Raw genomic sequence first — 19,645 nt, forward strand, 5'->3', positions numbered from 1 at the left:
GAAACAAGAGCCCTCAGATAGCATCAACACCTATAGTTGGTCTAAGTGTGCTATTTAATGGCAATATCTTGTTTTTTCTCTGGAGAGAAGAAAATGTACCCCATTAAGTGCTCATGTTACAAGCCTGCACCCTGGGGGCTAAATATTTCAAATATTAATGCTGAGTAATTTTTAAAAGGTTCTGTATGCATTTATTTTAAGCATTCTGCAAATTATTTAAGACTACTAAGACAAAATGCAATTCAGATCAGCTCATCCCGTGATCAGTATGCGGTGATTTAAAAATCTGCTTCTACCCACCAGCACAGTCGTGCATCTGATCGGGCATTGGTACAATAGAGAAACTGTAATCTGTTTGCTGCTGCAGATCTGTAGGTAGACAAGATGTACAATTTACATAGACAGTGGAGCGAAGGGAACACTCTAAATATCCTTTCACTCTCATACAGTTGCATGCATTGCAAATGAGTTACTCTATTGGAAAAAGAAGTCAAACCTGACTTGCATTGAAGTTCTCAGCTATTAACATCAGTGGAGCCAGGGACTCCAGCCAGAACTTCTGTGATTTCCTTGATATCCCTCTGACTTAGTACATCGGTCTAACTTTTCCATATGTGTTCTCTGATTTATAACACAGCAATACTTTGTTTTGCTGTTGTAAAATTCTTTCATACACTCAGCCGTGCCAAAAGCTTCATATGTTATTGATTAAACAAATCCCCCCTGTTCCAGGATTTCGGCTGTTCTGAGTCTGGTGGTAACATTAGTGGAATGACGAGTGCGATGGTCGATCCTACAAGGAGGTGGGGAAATACAATGTCGCGGCACTTATCGCTGCTAATCAATAAGCTATCCTTCAATTTGCAAAGTGGAACTGCTTTTTCCACCCGCCACTGCTGCATGTCTCCCGAGATGGGCTGAGCTCGTCCATCAGCCGCAAAGTGCCGGTGGCTCCTGGTCATTTGTGGGGGGGATGAGGATGGTGTTGGATTTTAGTCATGTTGGGAGGAGGATTAACAAGAATTTCATTTTGACTCCTTCACAGGCAATTAACGACAGCTGCTGCTAGAGAAAGGGTGTGATGATTAACACAGTGACCTTTGCAAAGAGCAGCTTCCCTTCTTGGAGGGATTCCTTTCGGATGGACTTGCGAGCCGTTAGCACTAGGCACAGAGTGGGATGCATGGGCGCTTTGGGGTTCGGTGGAACAAGGTCTCTGTTTCACTATTAACTAAGTTGTAATAAAAAGGGGTTTCCTGTTAGACTCAAATCCTGTTGCTGAGCTTCAGGATTTTCTGCTTCTTTAAAGCTCCAGAGTTTGGCCTTGCCAGCACCCATGGGAACGCAGTCCTGCGCGCTCCAGACATCAGCTGTTTCTTCGGGATTGTTTTGGTTCATGCGATTTTGCTCACTAGCTTTGGTACTTATTGTGAGAAGGCGGCAAAAGGGAAAAAAATCCAGTCTGGAGGTTTGCAAGTGGTGAGAGCCAAGCAAATCCAATTTGGGTTTTTACTGCATGTGATGGTTTGCAATCCAGCGTGAAGCTGACAGCCACAAGTGACAAGTAAAACAACCCATGGCACAGCCAGCACTGAGACCAATGTGCCTGGACCTCAACAATATGCAGACGAGGCTGCTGCAGGTTCCTGCAAGCGCATTTTCAATACAGGAGAGCAACACGCTTTCAGCTGCGAGCCTGTTCCCGCTGCCCTTAGGTACCTCTGAGAGCATTTTCCCTGCCTATGCCATGGAAGGACGGTGCATTAGGCAAGTGCATCTTTTAAACCATGCACAGGTTTGCTCGGTCAGAACTGACCATGTGTGCAAGCTCCCAGCCTTTCCCATTCCCCTTTTTCCCCCTTTCTTTCCACCCCTCGCCCAGGTTTGCCTGTGTGATGTGTCCCCTTAAAAATCCTGTAGAGCTGCAATTATTCTGAGGTTTAATGACCCATGATTTCTGTAATGCTTTATTTTGTTCACTTTCAGCATGTTTTTATTCCCCAATCAAATAGAGTATTAAAAAACCCACCAAGAACAAAGCCTTCGCTTTCCATCTGAGAGAAAAATGCTTCGAAAGCTGTATTTGTGCTACACAGGTAAATAATTAGATTGCTAATGAATTAGCTTTGCTTTGAAGAAGAAAGCTGCAGTGTTCCTAATTAAGTTGTGAGGAAAGACACAGAAATTTGGGGTCTTTCTCCCAAATAACGGGGAAAAAAGGGACTGCCAACCCGGATGAGGCCGGGGACAGCTGGCGGGGCGGTAGTTTACTCCATCTTGGTGTCAGCCCCATCTCTTGCTGCCTCTGTGCTTGCAGCACCTTCCAGCTCTTCAGCGTTGTTTAAATTCCTCATTTCAGTGTTTTTTCCATGGCAGTGAATTCAGAGAAATAATATGCTTTCTCTGTGCAACACATTTCCTTTTATCAGTTTCAAATTAATATTTGAATTGAATGGTTACTTACTCCTATATTTTGAGACAAGGCGAATGGAAGTCTGTGATATATTTTAATTATATCACTCTATTTTATATGCTTTTCATCATGAGCCCTATTATTATGCCCATCCTAAGATGAATAATCTCATATATTTTTTTCTTTCCTCACAGAGCAGGGTTTTTTTTTCAGGCCTTTGATCATTCTCATCATCCTCTTTTAAAGCTCCTTTTAAGACTGTAATAATACTCTTTTTCAGATGAGGTGAAAACTATTCTGGGATTAGGCAGCATCATTTTAATAATGTTATAATCTTCATACTATTATTCCCCATCTCGTTCACTAAGCAGACTAACATCTTGTTTGCCTCCCTCTCCATCCCCCTGTGTTTTTTTTCCCTGGATCGCTGCTGCCTGCAGAGCAGCATCAAGACACCCTGATGCTCTGGTCTGCTTCCGAGTTAATATAGTTAATTAAGAACCATGTGAAAAATACCTTGATTCCCCTCCGATTAATTTGCATCTATCAGCTTTGGCGTTAATTTGCCATTTTGTTGCCTTTTCTCCTGGTCATTTGCTTCTTTTCTGGCTTTGACGAACTTATCTCCATGTCAGCTCTGTATTTGGCTACTTCATAAATTCATCTCCTTCTCCAGATCCTCACTAAATCTGTTAGACAGTGGGTTTAATACCAATCTGTATCGCTTCCTCTTGATAGTTAACCTTTTGCTATGATGAAAATTCACTATTTAATTCCGTCTTCTTTCTCTTTAGATCAATGGCAGTATTTGCCCTCTTCCCTTCTCCTCCTTAGCTGTTTTGCAGCAAAATGAATTGCCATCTGATTTCTCCGTCTCATTAAATCCCTTGAACGGGTTGATAAAACCCCAGGAAAAATCGGAAGGACTAGTTCGTTTTGCAGAAGCCAATGGTGGTTTATACCTACTGGGAATTTCCTTGCCCGCCAGTGCTTTTGTTTGCCGCACGGTAAAACCCAGGGGATTCGCAGTGATCTCGGAGCTCTTTGTATCGTTCAGTGTGATTCACCCATGGAGCTGGTCTGCAGAAAGAGATCCCAAACGAGAGCGGTCTGACGGCTTCTGCTGCCTCCTCTGCCCTGATCCGAGACATTTTAGGCATAGGCGATGGGCATAGCTGTTTGCTTTCCTAATTTCTGAGTTTCTACATCCTTGCTTTGGAGCCTGCATCCCTCCTGCAGCTCCCTGGGGAGCTTTTTGGGTCTGGGTGCAGGCCCCCCTGCAACTTGCTCTCCTCCTTGGAAGGGGAATTATAATGTTCACCATCCGTGTTGTAGTTCACCATCCCCATCCCTGAAAACTTACTACTTAGGGCTTTAAAAGCAAAAAAAAAGCTTATTTTTGGAAGAATCTGTGTGAATGTTGTCTGAACTGGATCTCAAATGCAAAAAGTTGCTCCTACTTTGGAATAATAAGACGCAGGGTATATGTATTTTCCTCACTCCTTCTGAGGACGTATGTGCTGAGACAACGTTAAACTCCAGCGAGGAGACGTGCAACAGGAGATATGATCAAAACCTACTGCTGCAAAAAGAAGAAATGGTGACTTAAGGGTGCCCACGTTCCCTGGGTAGAGACCGTCAGTGGAGAGATGCATTGCATTTCTATCTCATTACGCGGAGCTGTTGAAGGTTGTTTTTAATATACCACAGGCTCTTAGTAAATGGCTATATTAAACCACCCCCCCACACACACACACCAGATTGCAGCTGGTGGAAGCACTTTCTTTGAGGATCATTTTTTCAGACAGGCTGACTTTTAATAAGCCTCTTGCGCCGGCTGATGTGTTAGCTCAGCGTGATGGTGGTGTAGTGGGATGCTAAAACCCAGCCACCGACCCAGGGGCAGTGCGAGAGCCTCCGCAGCGCTGGGCTGAGCGGCTGGGTGGGTGCTGGCTGTGAAGGATCGCTCGTGCTGCCGTTGCCCACCCGGGCAGCCAGCGCCTTTTACTTGGTATGGAGGCTGGGTACCAGTTTTTGTAACGTGCTGTAGACCCTGACGCTGCAGAACATGGTATATGGTGCTTGAGCACAGGCTCTAAGTTGGGGCGTAGAGATGGCAGCAAGATGTGCGTTGGGGTGGTGGTGGCATAAAAATGCATTATTCTGCCCCGATTCAGGGTAGCACACACTGTAGGTAGCGACTGAACTGAAACAAAGCGTAAATAAAGGGCAGAGGATGAACATAAAGAACTAAACCATAGCTGCTGGTTTTGATGGCTGCTTTGGCCACCCGTGGCTGTTATGGTGACTCTGGGCCTTGTCCCATCAGTGCCAGTGCCAGCACCATTGTAGCACAGCCCCTTTGCTTTGAGCTGGGAAACCCACGTGCTGCCTTCTTCCTTCCTTCCCTGTTCCCTGCCCTGCCTGCCACTCTCCGCGCCTACAGCTATTTTCCCAGTAATAATGAGCTTTCTAGTGGTACTAAAAACTCTACATTCCATGTTACTTTCTGTCTTGGTGTTAATTGCAAATTATAATATAATAAAGAAACTTGAAAAAGTTTCTTTAAAAACTTTTTTCCTTTAAAACCTTTTTTTCTTTAAAGAAAAAAGTTTAAAGAAATTTATAATAAAGAAACTCAAGGTGTATTTTTATAAGCAGTGGCTAGAAAATGTCTGTTTTGACTCAGTATCCAGGTGGTTTGGGACACAGTGGAGCTGTAAATGTCACGTAATGTTTACTGAATAAAGCATCCGTGTTTGCTGTGTGGTGATGGCACTGCTGAAATGCTCTTTCTTTCTGTGGGGACGAATCAGCCCCCAGCAGCGTAGCTGCAACTGCTGGAGCCTTTCGGGAGGTCTGCCCTGCCAGATACCATCCACTCCCTGAAATCTGGCCTTCACTGTATTTGATTTGTTGTTCGACATGTCTTGGTGCTCAATTCCTTAATGCAAATCAAGTTCTTGGTGGCTGCATATATCCTACACTGCCAAAATATTTATGATTTTAAAAGACGAGTCTAAGACTGGGAACAATGGTCTGCTGGCTCATGGAAGGGGAGACGATGTATCTCTCATCTTGCTCATCTTACAGGAGCATGGTTAGTGTTTCTTTAGATTTGAAGGAAAAGACCTGCTGAATCTTCATCCTGCCTGGCAAGGGCAGTGACTTTTGGGGGGTATTTTGGATGCTGAACTATCCTCTCTTTTTCTTTCTGCTACTTAAGACACTATTTTTACTGTCACACCTTACCTGTAGCTCCACATACCCCAGCAGAGTCGCTTCCCTGTGGCTTTTTGGGGGATGCTTTGGGGTTTTGTTCATGGTGAGTCTCTAAAGCTGGTCTCTTCCTTCTACAGCCGAATAAGGAAAGGGCAATATTTTGCTTGTAATGGTATAAAATGTTTATTGTAGAGTTACTGCCGATCCCTGTGTACCTGTGTGCAGAGTGTGTAACGTGTGCTACACTAGCCATCAGATTTCCATGTAAAGCAGGACTAACCTTTTTCGCACCTCAGGAGCTGAATTTAATTCACCAATACGGTGCGGTAACTCCTTATATCCATTTTAATGGTCTGGTGAAATTCTGTTAGCAAAATACCTAATGAATGTTGCGATTCAATCAGGGCAATCTAGAGTGTAATGTGTGGAGCGGTGCCAGCATTATATAAATCATTAAACATCAAAACGTACAAAAAAAAAATCCCTAATCATCATCTAACTCCAAGAGCGCCTGTAAATGGCTGGGGACGAAGCCAGGCGTGGGCAGCGCAGGCGCCAGGCTGGGACGGGGACGGTGGTGAGCTGGGGTGGGATGGCTTGCCAGCTTGGTTCCCCGTGCTTCACTGGTTGCATTTTTGGATAACGTAGATGCTGTGGCACGGGGAGGCGGTTGTTTGCGTCCTCTGGAGTCCCCCCAGGCCCTTGCAAGTCCTAGAAGGGGAATGGTTATTAATTAAAGAGGTGCTTTAAAGAAAACGAAGGAGCATAGTCGTTGCAGAGAAGTTTTCTGTAGACAGTTTAGTTTTCTGCTCCAACTCCATTTGTGTTGTGAACTGGGGACTACACTTTATTTCGGCTGTTTTGGCCCTGGGAACTCTTGCGGCACATGGGTCAAAAGGTGCAGTTGTACTCTTTAAGCCAAGATTTTATAAAGATAAACAGTTTAGAGGTTTGGGGGTTGTTTTTAGTTTTTAAACAAAGTCTCTTGAAAGTCTTCCTAATGAGAAGCAAATCCAGCTAGCAAAGACTCTGCATTTGCTTTTGAAAAGATTGAATTGGAGGGAAATCTCTGGCTTTGGCCACGGTCTGCTCTGCTGGGAGAGGTTATCTGTGGAGAACAAAACCAAAAGTAATTGGTCCTGAAATACGGACATGTTTAAAATGCACTGCAGGCTCCCTGGGAGGTTGGAGTGTGATTTGAAAGACTAATGCAGAATACAGAATTATAACATTCCTGACTGTATATATAGAGATATATATATGGATGACTGTGTGAGATTTCAAGGTGGGGATTTTATCGGCACTGGTCTGATTTTGTGCCCGTCTGCTGGTTTAGGATCAGATTAGCTATTTTGCTTTCACTCAAAAACTGAAAATGAATAAGCAGAGTGAATGCAGATGTCCCAGCCGTCGCCTCTGCTAGCAAACATGGTTTGCACTTAATAGTCACTTAAATAAGAACGAAGCCACAGAATTCTCCATCACGGAGAAATACTTTTTATTAAACGGATGCTGTCTTGGATGGACGAAAACCTTTGGGAAGGCTGCAGGAGATCAGCTCTGCGGAGCCCACGTAAGGCTCCTGGGGAGCAGCCCCACCAGCGTGTGCCCATCCACTGCACGCTGCTGCATCCTGGCTGCTGGGAGAGGAGCCCGTTCAAGCCGTCTCTGCCTGCTGCTTCACCAGCAGTTCGCGTTGTTACTCAGCAAAACCCAGCGCAGGGATCTCAGCTGGAGGCTGGAGGCCTCCAGCTAAAAAACACGAAGCTTGGCAGCCGGGGCTGGGCGCAGCCGGGGCGAGAGAAGGGAGCAGAGTGGGGAGCCGTTGGTCGGCGAACGATGCTCGGCTGGACGCTTCCTACGGCCGCTGTCCCTCCACCGCAGGCTGCTCCCCCCTCCAGGGATACATCCCCCCAGATCTGCTCTGGTGAGCGCCGGGATGGACAGATGGCGGCCGGCGCTCAGCTGTGCCCAGCCCTGCCTTCTCTGGCCTGCAGAGAGCCGGCTTGTATGAAGCTGCTCGATGCGCGCTTGGAGCCTTACAGCCAGCCTGGTTCTAAAGACGGCTTGCGAAAGACCGTTGAGTGCAAATATTAGGGACGGCATGGTGTGAAACATGCTATTTGCAGGGCACTGGGCGTGCACGGTGTGTGCTGCAAATACTAGAAAGTCACCGTTCGAGAGGTTTTTTGGTCTCCCACGTCTGTCCTGCGGACCGTCACCTAACACCGACTTACTTTCTTTATTAAACCAGTATATTTTAAGCCTGAAGCAATGTGTTCTCTCTCAAGGAAAAGTAAGCTGAGTCTTTTTTTTTAATATAGTTATAGCTAGGAGGTTTTATCTTGCAGTGCTTGAGTCTGGGGATATTTTAAGAGCTCTGCTATCTTGTGCTGGGAGGGAATACAATAAATATGTAGATAGGGAGTGCTGCTGCTTTGAAAGGTAAGTAAAGGGTCTGTGCTGAACTGACACTAGCTGAAAAATTTGTTCAGCCTAATTAGCAGCAAATCACTTCTGTGTTCAACCTTGCTTGTAGAGATGGGAGCCAATTCCCCTCCCCTTATCCCCTGCTGCCCTTCGCGGCTTTTCAGAGCCCTCCCTCGCTGAGCAGCTGAGGGTTTTTGCGAGGACGGCAGATCTGCATCCACGTGTCATTGCAGACCGATGAGTGCAAAATGGCATTACTGGAAATTCATGGGAAACTGTACGCCCATCTTGGGCTTTGTCTCAGACTGTTCAAGCTGTCACGGGAACCGGTCATGATCGATCAGCTTTTAAATTTCATGAAATTTTAATTAAAGAATGGAAAGCCTACGAAGACATCATAGGACAAGAGCACTGGAAACAAATACAATTTCACTTCCAACCATTAGCCAGAAAAGCAGCAAATGGTTGACTGCACATCACCATTGCAGTCTAATGAAAAGTACAGCTCTTGGCTTCGGCGGGCAGGTCATTAGTGACTGAATAATCAGTGACATTTCCCTTCTAAATCTGACACAAATGAAGTGCAGCGCTCTGGAAAAAGCCGTTAAGTGCAAAGCCTTGCCTTTACTCTGCTCCAGGTATTGCAGAACAAGATCTAATGGCAGCCTTTAGCTGTGATTTGGCTTTGACAGCATCCATGGGATAGTAACCCACCAGTATGCCGAGAGCCAAATGCTTCCACCCTTGCACAAGCACGGTTCCTGCCATCGTGTCGTGCAAAAACAGAAAGGGAGACTTGTTCCTTGCTGGTGTTCACAGATGCAGCAGGTAAAAGATACAAGTAGGAAAACCTATAATCTAGAGTACTGGGAAGCTGAAGGGTATATTCTTATGTCTGAGAAGTACCAGCAGGTAAAGGTCTAGCTCATCGTGGAGTCAATTTAAAGCCTGACATCCTCCTGTGAATTCTCATGGCAGCTCCCAAAGCTGTGTGTTAACCTGTTTTTCTGCAAATTTTTAAATGTTTTCTTGATGGGAGTGGAAAGTGAGCAGCACCACACAGGAAAAAGGAAGGACTGGTCTTGTTTATGTCTATCCCTCGACTTTCTCTGAATAACGTGTTGTCAGATGGACAGAGTAATCAAATGGGTGTAACTTCCTCTGCTCCCTCCCCGTGTGCCAGTGGCTTTGAAAATAATGCTGAAAGGTTAATAGGAGCCAGACTGCCTTGGGGGGGGGGGGGGTCCCTTGTGTTGAAGCAGTGAGTCTTTAAGAAGTTTTTTGGGGGGGAAGAGACCCCATGGGGGAAACTTTTCCTAGGCAAAAGCATTACCGGGAGCTGGACTGGGAAGCACTGTTGTCTTGGAAACTCTGTTCTTTGGAGCTGGGTATGTCTGATCTTCAAAATTCCTTTTTCTTTTTCTTTAGGGACCCCAAAATAGAAGTTGTCAATGCAGTCAGTGTATCTTTTTTCAATGGCTCTGATTTATATTTAGCCATGTGTTGCGAAGTTCGAGTGCAGTACTTTTGGTCATTAGCTCTCCTGGTCATGTTTGGGCTAAGGGTCTACTGTTCAGTGGATGAATCTGTTATGGGTGTAGTCCTGTGAGTTATAGCCTTACTGAAAACACATGAGTGACCACAGATAAAAGTGTATTTTTAATGAGTAGTTTCATTAATAATGGGGTAAAAAACAGCCCGGGAAAGTTCATTAATGGCTAACCGATTCCACTCCCAGCTATTATATAGTTAGTTCTAGCTGAAGGCTCTCGACAGTTTTGTTGCTTAAAAAGGGCATGGTGATAACATGTTGTTTCAAAATGAAAAGCTTTATTACCCTATCAAAAGTTTCTTTTTTACATATTACATTTGTGATGCATCCTTAAGGTGCATATCCAAACATTTGGATTTATATAAGCATCCAGGCAGCTATTGCCATGTGATATTCTTTATCCTGCTGTGTTTCAGAGAGGTTAGATTTCCAAAATCCTTTTTGGCCGTTAGAATTTGGGACTCTCTTCCAAAGCTGGAGGAGGTGCTGTCCCTGCCCTCGTCTCACTGCAGAGCAGCATCCCCCTTAACCAGCATCTCGCTTTCCATCACTCGGGGTCATCCAGGAGATGCCCCATGCCATCTGGAGAAGGCCTTCAAGATGCTGTCCAAGGTTTCTCCGGAATTACCCACTTGAACACCCTTTGACAGGTGCTCTTAAAACTCTTTCCTTTGTGTGCCATAAGGAAACCAAAGCAAAGAGCAAGGCGATTAAAAATACTGATATTCCTTGGGTTTGTCATGGCTTTAACAGGCCATCACCACCAGTGCTTTCAGTTCTTTTTCACTTCACTCCGGTTGCCCGCTGCTCGGTCCAGCGGTTGCCATCTCACGCAGCCAAACTTCTGGAGCTACAGAGAGGTACAGAATATTCTCATAAAATTAATGCCAGCAGCTGACTCCCCTTTTCCGAGTATATAGTGAAGAAGAACACCACGCAACTTATTTTTTCCTGTGTGCTTTGGTCACAGAGAACCAGGTCGTATTTCTATATGACCTGGAAACCCAAGTTAAAGAGAAGAATGGCAGTAGCTTTTTAATTGTAGTTCTGCAGCTTAAACTGCTCGCTCTCTCCAGCCCTCTCACCGATGGGTGTGTGCTGGACCACAGCTCCCTAAATCCATGTTTTAAGGATTGTGGAGGTAGGGGAGGTATGAGTGATGGGCATTGCTTTTGAGGCTTGGAACCCTTCAGAGCGCGGAGGAGAAAGAAAGCTTCTCTCTCTTTTCTATCCCCAGGTGACGTTGTGGACATCTACCAGCGGGAGTTTCTCGCCCTCCGGGACCGACTGCACGCAGCTGAGCAGGAGAGCCTGAAGCGCTCGAAGGAGCTCAACCTGGTCCTGGAGGAGATCAAGAGAGCGATCTCGGAGAAGCAGGCCCTGCGGGATATAAACCGGACCTGGAGCAGCTTATCTGGTGAATAAACAGAGAAGTTGAGGATCTCGGGCTGTTTTGAAGCAGTTGCTAATGAGGAGGTAGAGAGGTGTGCGTGCGTGTGCGTGTGTGCAGGGCTATGGACAGGACGTGCTCTTCTCTCCCCCAGCGCGAGCAAATTGTGAAGTTCGGAGGGATTTGGGAACTCTTAAACTCCTGTTTAATTAGAGGTGCATATGCATCATTAGACATTGAGGTTTGCCTCTGCTGAGGATATTCGCCAATTTGCTTGCTTACAAGTTTTGTTTTTTTTTCTTGCAAGTCATACATGCCGTTTCCTATGGCTGTATTGAATCCATATGGAAAATGGGTATCCGAAGAGAGGGGGGAGGAAGGAGTTAGGCTGGCTGAGCACCCCTTGCCAATTTATTTGTTCTTTTTGGTTTTTTAAGTTGCTCAGTTGAAGAAAATTGGATCTCTACAGAAAGATCCGATTTGACCTTCATTTGATCTTCATTCTCCCCACTCCTTCCCAAATATTTTGGGACTTCTTTAAGGCCCTCATGGCTCCTGCTGAACTTTAATTGGGTTTGTTGTAGCATGTTAAAGGTTGGCCTGATTTTTTATAACCCAGCAGTAGTCTCAGGTGGCCAGGCTGCTCTAAAAAGGCTTTTCGCCTTGCAGTCTCTTCCTACCTGCCATGCCTTGCAATTGATTCCCTTTTCCTTTTTAAGACGAAACCAAGTTAAAACTGTGGAATATCACCAACAAGAATGTGCTGCACCTTCCCACCATCTTCCATCACTTGCCACATTTGCTGTCAAAGGAGAACAGTCTGCAGCCAGCCGTGCATGTGGGACAGGGGCGCACTGGAGGTAAATGGGAATTAGTGCTGCTTCTGGTGCTCTTCCTCACCTTGGTGCCTGTCCCTTCCCTTTCCTCCGGGCCTGGCTGTGGTACGGATATGAGCAGGACTAGAGGAATGGCTGCATGCATCATGCAAGCTTCCTTGGTATCGTGACACGCGGGGTGGGTAAGCCATGTCACGTCTGCGAGTCTACAGGGGAGTGCTGTCTGTGCTCTTGACTGGCACTAAAATGTTCTCAGTGCTTCTGCCAGATGTTTTTTGCTGCTTTCCATCTCCAGAGTGCTCTAGACTTTGCCTGGAAGGTGGTCAGATGAAAGTATAGTTTGCAGGGTGCTTCATGGAGACTCTAACCTGTCTTAGGAGATAAATCCCATCTGGAATAGGACTTTGGTTACTAGACGATTCTGCCCTGCTCCCAAATCCCAACCCAAAGCCAAAGACCTGACTTGCCCCTCCTAAACTGAGGTGCTTCTGGCCATGGGAGGGGTTTGGAGAACAAGAGTGGTCTTGAAGTTGCTGTTCACAGGCTGAAAAGGCCCCTAGGAGGGGGAGGAGGTTTGGGTGTTTTCTTAGACATCAGTCTTTCAGGGAGAAAAGAAAGAGTTTATCTGACTGCCATGGGTGCCCTGCCAGCCTGGCGCACTGGGGTGCTGCTGGTTGGTACTGGGCTGGGAGACAGGAGTATGGGAACCCTACATAGCCCAGGAACCCGCCAGCCTGCTGATCACTGCTGGTTTTTAATGACGGAGCGTGGCACCGAGCAGGTGAACCATGAGGTGGTCATGGGAGCAGAGTGAAGTGTCTTGTCCCAGCACACCGCCCTCTCTAAAATCTCTCCGTGGCCCTGGGCAGTGTCCGTCGTGATGGGAATCCCCAGCGTGAAGCGGGAGGTGCATTCCTACCTCACCGACACCCTCAACTCCCTCATCTCAGAGCTCACTCAGCAGGAGAAGGAGGACTCGGTCATCGTCGTCCTCATCGCTGAGGTAAGACAGAGCTTTGCCTGTTTACCCCATTTCCCTGGCCCCCATCCCATCCCGCTGTCTGCCAAACTCGGTGCCAAACAGGACGGCTGCCCACCTGGAGGCCAGCTCTGCTGCTTGCCAGGGCAGATAAGCCCAGCCTTGGGCTGCCGTCCGACCAGGATCATTATAGAATCATAGAATCATTCAGGTTGGAAAAGACCTTTAAGATCATCGAGTCCAACCGTAAACCTAACCCTGCCAAGTCCACCTAAGTCTTTTAAATACCTCCAGGGATGGTGACTCAGCCAATTCCCTGGGCAGCCTGTTCCAATGCTTGATAACCCTTTCAGTGAAGACTTTTTTCCTAATATCCAATCTAAACCTCCCCTGGCACAACTTTAGGCCATTTCCTCTGATCCTGTCACTTGTTACTTGGGAAAAGAGACCAACACTCACCTCCTTAGGTGCGTCCTGCCCAAAATGAAACACCGGTTGGGCCAGAGAGGGTCAGGATGCGAGCAGGCAAACACGTCGCGTTAGCAGCTGCCAGTGTGGCACGTGCATTTATCTTTCTGATCTAAATTGTGATGGCTCTTGCAGGGTGCTTGAGTGGTTATTCCCAAAATGTGCTGGAGTGGCCCCATGGCCATGTCTAGGGGACCTCTCAGACCTGCTCCTGAAGCAGCTTCGTTTCTCCGCGTACCTGTAAGACAGCACTAACCCCCTCTCATAAATCCAAGAGCCCACTGATTTGGGGCTGAGACTAATATGCCTCTTTGTACTGGTGTCTGGAGCCCAGAATCAGTTGCTGAATCCAAGGGCTAAAAAGCCTTGATACATTAATCCGCAAGAGCTGCTTTTATCTGTGGGTTTAGATGGTTATTTTTCTCCATGGCTTTCCCCTCAGGATTATTTTCTTGAGCCTGAAGTGCATTTGTCTTAATTTCCAGAAATCTGGTAAGAAAGATAAACCTCAGTAGCATGTTACTGGGAGCAGAACGAAGATAAATGTCTGGGTTTGCTGCCTGTTTACCCATAATTTGACGTTTTGAGTAGCATTTGGCCTTCGGGTCTCTGGCTGGTATTTTGTACAAGGAGAAGGTGTGCACAGATGGGTGCAGCCCAAAGTGCCCGGGACGAGGTTTGGTCCTGGCCGTCATTTCCCTTTGAGGCAGGACAGTTTTGATGGCTGTTTTCACAGCGGGTGAGTTAAAGCATGAGAGGTTTTAAGCAACTTGACCAACAACATCTCCTGTCTTGCACTGCAAAAATTTAGTTGACTTGAAAATAGGGTGCACACTGTGATGGCAGCTGCTGACTTTCCATGTGTACCTGTGATGAGGGAAGTGAACAACGAATAAATTAATTCTGATACCATGAAGTGCAGGAGCACACGCGCCATATCCCAGTAACAGCGATGGTAGTTGTTGCAGATCACCACTGCCGTCACTGTCCTCTCTTGCCAAGCTTGGTCTTGTAGCTACACGTCCTCCTTCTCCAAAAGCGTCAACCACCGCTGTGCCTGCTCTGCCTCTTCCCAAAGCGTTTCTTGATGTACCTGCACTTGGCATTGCTTGTTAGGGCTCCTCAGGCATGGGATGAAGAGTAAATAGTGGAGAGGGTGGTATGAACCTGGAGCGGACGCTGGGTAACGTGGAGACTCAGGGCAACGAGTGGAGCAAGTGAATGTCCTTTTGGGGATGGGGACTTCTCATTTCCGAGTGCCACCGCTAACCACCGCGGCTGTCATCCACAGCAGCTGGGCTGCCTGGGAGAGCCGGGGCTTCCTCGGCTGGTGGAGGGGAGCCCCGGGGCAAGCTGGCTGGCATGGCTGTCACCAACCCGACGTTTCGGTGGCAGCCGGGCACTTGGAGCGGAGCTGCATGTTTGCTCCCAAAGCCAGGAGCATCTTTCTTGCCTTTGTTTTTCCTGTTGCTGTTTTCTTGGCAGCGCCAGGGTAAGAAATCAGTCGAGCACCAGGAGCCTGAGCCCTGTTTGGGAAAGGGCCCTTTTTCCTCTTGAGAAAACCCCCCGTTGTCACCGTTCCAGCATGGAAGTGCTGTCCTCAGCTTGTGACACACATCCCCGGCATCTCACTTCTCACCTCTGCCTGGCGCCGAGCGCAGCGGCAGCTGGTTCCGACTTCTGCGATGCTGCATCTGCAGATCCGCCCGGGACACACGGTCCCGTGATCCGTACGACCGCCCAAAACAATGCCATCACCAGGAAACAGGCACAGTTTTTGCTCCTGGGTCTCCTGCCCTTTGTTCTTGGATTTTTGTTTTCCCGGTCACTGTGCAGATGGTTTCTGTCGGTGCCTGTCCCCGTGTTTGCACTTATCTCGCCTGCAGATAGCGGTGTGCGGCGCTCCTGACCTTTGCCTCCCAACTGTTATGGGTTGCCAGGTTGATTGTGGGAACAAACTGGTTTTTTAGGAAGAACAGTGTCGAAATGAACCTGAAATGAAAAATGCATGCTTATAAATAGACCCCTCTTTTTCACAAAAGGGGTGGAGATCCTTTTCTGCCAAGCGTATTCGCTGGATGAAAGCCAGCGGCTATAGAGAAAAAAAAAAATTAGCCCAGAAGTTAACGCTTTGTGCAAACGCTTGGTGCTGGCAGGGGCAGAAGTGCCAGGAGAGCGCGTGGGGACGATGTGCAGGATCTTGAGTCCTTTGGGGTAGATTTTGGTGTGCGATGCTTTTGGTTAACGCTGGCCACAAAGGAGGGCTCCTAGGAGTCCATCAGCATGGGGAGAGCAGTTAAACTGGATAAAAGGAGACATGAAGATGAATGAAGATGGTACAGAGGTGCTGACAGTACTCCCGGGGTGCGTTCAAGGTGATTTCTGAGCCACGGGGGCACAGGCTGAGGCTGAAGGATCTAACACTGCTTATCTTTTGTTTCCAGACAGATCCGCAGTACACAGCCGGAGTGGCAGAAAATATCAAAAACTTGTAAGCACTTCCAAATGACTACAGCGGTACGGTCTGTGCCTGTAGCGAGGCCAGGGAGTGGCTTCATTAAGGAGAAAATACACACTTTTCTGCTTCCCTTTTGTATTTTTTTTTTGTTTCTTTGATTTTTTTCCTGTTCTTAAACTCTGGGCTGTCTTCGCTATTGCCGCTTCCACTTTCGGCTTGTTCTAAAATGCATCCCATATGTAGCTTCCAGTAGGCTGCTTTGTGCTCGCAGTATTTAACACACGCGGTCATGCCGTTTCATTTTGCTCTTTCTGTCCTGTGGTGTTGCGAGAAGATGGATTATTTAGATTTCCAGCAATCCTGGCAATTGTTTCTGTGTCTAGTGCAGCCCTCTACCTGCTCTGCGAAGTCAGAGCAACTGGGCAGTGTGGTAAGCACACCCAAATGCTCCTGCCTTATTTTGCTTTAAAATCCATGATCCATTTTTCTTCCCGCTCCAGCCTATTTGTTTTTCCCTTGTTCTAGGCGCTAGTTACATTTGTCTCTCATGCTAGCTGCTGTTTATGTCTTGGAGTCTTACTGGCTTTTGCAGCTTCGTCTGTGGCTGTTTAAGCAGAAGGCGGTGATGGATTATTAACCGTGAGCCGGTCCAGGTGTTAACAGCATCAGAGCGCGGAGGCAAAAGAAAAAGGTGGTGAGAGAAGAGGCTGTGACTCCCGTCCAGCTCCTGCGATTGCATGTTTCCAAAGGATCGCAGTCGCCATAAGAAGGAGATGCAAAAGGGCAGCACATCCTCCCAGCACCCTGCATCCCCGAGCCAATGATGGGAGAGGGGCTGGGACGTGTGCGGGGAGGGTTGTGTTCCCCAGCACTTGCAGAAGAGCTGAAACAGAGCCCTCCATCTTGCTGTGCAGGAGCTGGCAGAGCTCCCCTCCTTCTGCCTGCTGGCAGGAGGACGCACTTATCGGGGGATAATGGACTGATTGTCCGATGGATCCTGATGAAATTACTGGGCGCTGCCGCAGAGAGTGCTTCTGCATAGAAGGCCTGAAACTTTAATTGACTTAATGATTTGATTTCTCGCTGTCCCCCTCTCCAGTGCCTCCTGCCCTTCCCTGATTCACTGAAATTATTTTTCTTCCAAATTGAATTGAGGTGGCGTGGGGCTAGGGCAGGCTGAGCTCATATCGCAGGAGGGAGAAAGCCATTGCTGCTTCGGTACAGGTTTTGTCAGCTCAATGAGAAGCTTCTGTTTCACTGCTGCCTGAAGAAGGGAAGATTTGAAAATGTTAGTTGAAAATCTTGCCAGTCCCAAGGAGGGAATAAGGAAGGGAAAAATAAGTGAGAAGGTTTTGGCAATCTCGCTGCTTTGTTTCCCTCTGCCCCATCTCCCGTCCTCCAGGCTCTGCACAAACAAAGGAAATCAGCCTTGCACCAAATGTTCTCAAAAAGGCAGTATAAAAATAACTGGTTTTCCCGCTTATCTCTCACAGTTACAGTAATCTCTGGGTATTGCTTGCAAGGCTGTTGTAGGTACCTATTTTTCAGATGGGTGACATTTTTTTCTATTTGAGTTTGACTCTTTAAAGGGTTCCTAACTGCATTATAGGGAAAATAGATGCTGATTTTATCAGCGTATGGGAACTAGGTAGAATTCCTGCTGGCTGTCCTAACTATAGCACAGCAGTGTTTTAAGTAACTTATCAGAAATGCATCACATAATCTCTGCAAAATGGCTTTTAATTACTGATGCATTTGGAAAATCTCTAAATGCTGGTAACGCCAGCAAGTCCTTTCTTTGTTGCGCCAGTCTGCAGGTCCGTTTAATCCTGTAGAGAGTACATGGTGCTCACAGCTGGTCTTTAAAGCTGACCTGTGTGTGCGTGCGGGAGGGAGGAGGGATGCTGGGGGGAAGCACGCGAATGTGGGGCTATTAGAGACCGTGGGAGGGAGAGAGCAGCTTTAAAACTCCATGGCAGTCCCTGCTGATGTCCTTTGGTGAGGCCTGGAAGTGCACTAGCTGCTAGGGAAGTTTTATCTTAGAGGCTGTATTTTTTGTTTGGTTCTGCAGCTCAGTGTTTACCCAGCAATTTGGTCTATGAAATGGTGTGTCAGACATGGAGGTATTTGTTTACTGCTGCTTTTCTCCCTCAGATTCCCAAAGGAAATACACTCAGGTCTCCTGGAGGTAATTTCCCCGTCTCCGCATTTCTATCCTGATTTCTCCCACCTGCGGGAATCCTTCGGTGACCCCAAGGAAAGAGTCAGGTAAGAATCAATGAGCTTAAAAACAAGCAAGCCCTGAATTAAGTAACTACAGCATCTCCCCCCCTGACCCCAGCAGGGAAAGCCATTCTGCAGGGCCAGGCGAGGCCCTTAAACTTGCTTTATCCAAGAGCTGGAAGGACGCGGCGGGGAGGGTATGAACTGGTATGAGCTTTGCAGGGCTTGCCTTGTGCTGCGGTGTTTCCATCACCAAGCAAGGGGGTCATTTTAACCCAGCTAATGTTCATTTTGGAAGTCCCTGAGTTTTCCAGTAACTCTTAGCTGACCAGTTTGAGACCAAAATGGAGAGGCCATATGCCATCCCTGCCTCCAAGAGCTGTCACCTTCCTGGCTTAAACCCAGCCTCGGCTGGCTCCTCCGAGCAGCCTGGTATCCGAGGAGAGATCGGCACTCCCATCGTGTTTGTCTCTTGCAGGTGGAGGACAAAGCAGAACCTTGACTACTGCTTTTTAATGATGTACGCCCAGTCCAAAGGCATATATTACGTGCAGGTGGGTTTGGTGCTGGGGGCGGAGGGGAGATGGGTGTACCGGTGAGTTCACTGTGGCTTGTACCCAGCTGAGAGAGGGCAAAAAGCCCGTCCAGTTGTGTGATGCAGCAGAGTGGGAGCGGGTTTTAACCAGATAGATTCAAAAGCTAGGTTTCTAAGATGCTTTCGACTTGGAGACTTCCCGCCTAGGGAGGGCAGGAATCCTTGTCTCATTTACCTGTTAGATTGGGCGAGAAAAATCTGCTTGGAGCATCTTCCAAAACAAGCTAGGTCTGTGCCAAAGCTTTCCTCCGGTCTACGGTGTGATTGCTCTGCACAGAGAGGCTCTTACTGGAACCTGGATGTGTCATTGGCACTGAGTGTCCTTTCCTCTTGCAGCTGGAGGATGATATTGTGGCCAAACCAAACTATCTCAGCACGATGAAGAACTTTGCCTTGCAGCAGCCCTCCGAGGAGTGGATGATCCTGGAGTTTTCTCAGCTGGGGTTTATTGGTAATGTTCTCCCCCGCTCAGCCCAGTCCCATCAGGCACGGGCACAAGCGCCTGCTGGTTCTTGCAAGCACTTATGCTCTTGGTCCAGTGAGTTGTCCCCACAAGATGGTAAAATACTTGGACTTGATCCCTCCCTATTTTTGCAATGATGACCCTTGTGTTTGCACAGGGGAGAAAGATCCTCACAGCTGGTAGTGCTGATACTCACTTTTAATAAAAATAAACCTGGTCAGTGGCCCAGCCGACAGCCGAACAGCTTAGATGTGACCAGTAGCTTTTAGGCTGGATGGGATCTGGAGTTGCCTAAGAGTGTGCAAAAGGAAGTTTACATCAGCACAGAACTATTTTGGGAACAGCAGTACATGGTTGCAGTAGCAGCTTGATCTGTTATTTTGGATACTGGTTTGACTGGCTTAAAACGTACAGTTTTTGGGGCAGGAAATGGTCTGTCCTGCAGCTGGCTGAATGTTTTTCATCCTTATTTCTCCCTACTGAATGGAAGAGTTTTAGACCTTTTGATACTGTTGTGACCTGTGAGACACTAATGCTTTCTAATTCTGCGATGAATATTAAATCCGGAACTGTATTAGCAATGCCAGCAGTACTGGTACATAAAACAGAGCTGCAT

The 19,645-nt window shown here is 47.4% G+C and overlaps 1 protein-coding gene across 1 annotated transcript in view; it reads left to right on the forward strand.

Moving 5' to 3' along the window:
* The window catches only part of MGAT4B (alpha-1,3-mannosyl-glycoprotein 4-beta-N-acetylglucosaminyltransferase B), a 52,912-nt gene that overhangs the window by 25,484 nt on the left and 7,783 nt on the right, over positions 1-19,645 (forward strand). The window contains exons 2-8 of the mRNA XM_050905431.1: positions 10,855-11,034; positions 11,727-11,867; positions 12,713-12,846; positions 15,735-15,781; positions 17,903-18,016; positions 18,450-18,525; positions 18,903-19,017. Of these exons, the coding sequence (XP_050761388.1) occupies positions 10,855-11,034; positions 11,727-11,867; positions 12,713-12,846; positions 15,735-15,781; positions 17,903-18,016; positions 18,450-18,525; positions 18,903-19,017 (807 nt within the window). The remainder of the gene's footprint in view (positions 1-10,854; positions 11,035-11,726; positions 11,868-12,712; positions 12,847-15,734; positions 15,782-17,902; positions 18,017-18,449; positions 18,526-18,902; positions 19,018-19,645) is intronic.

The sequence above is a fragment of the Gymnogyps californianus genome, chromosome 14, assembly GCF_018139145.2.
Source record: "Gymnogyps californianus isolate 813 chromosome 14, ASM1813914v2, whole genome shotgun sequence".
Classification (NCBI taxonomy): Eukaryota; Metazoa; Chordata; class Aves; order Accipitriformes; family Cathartidae; genus Gymnogyps; species Gymnogyps californianus.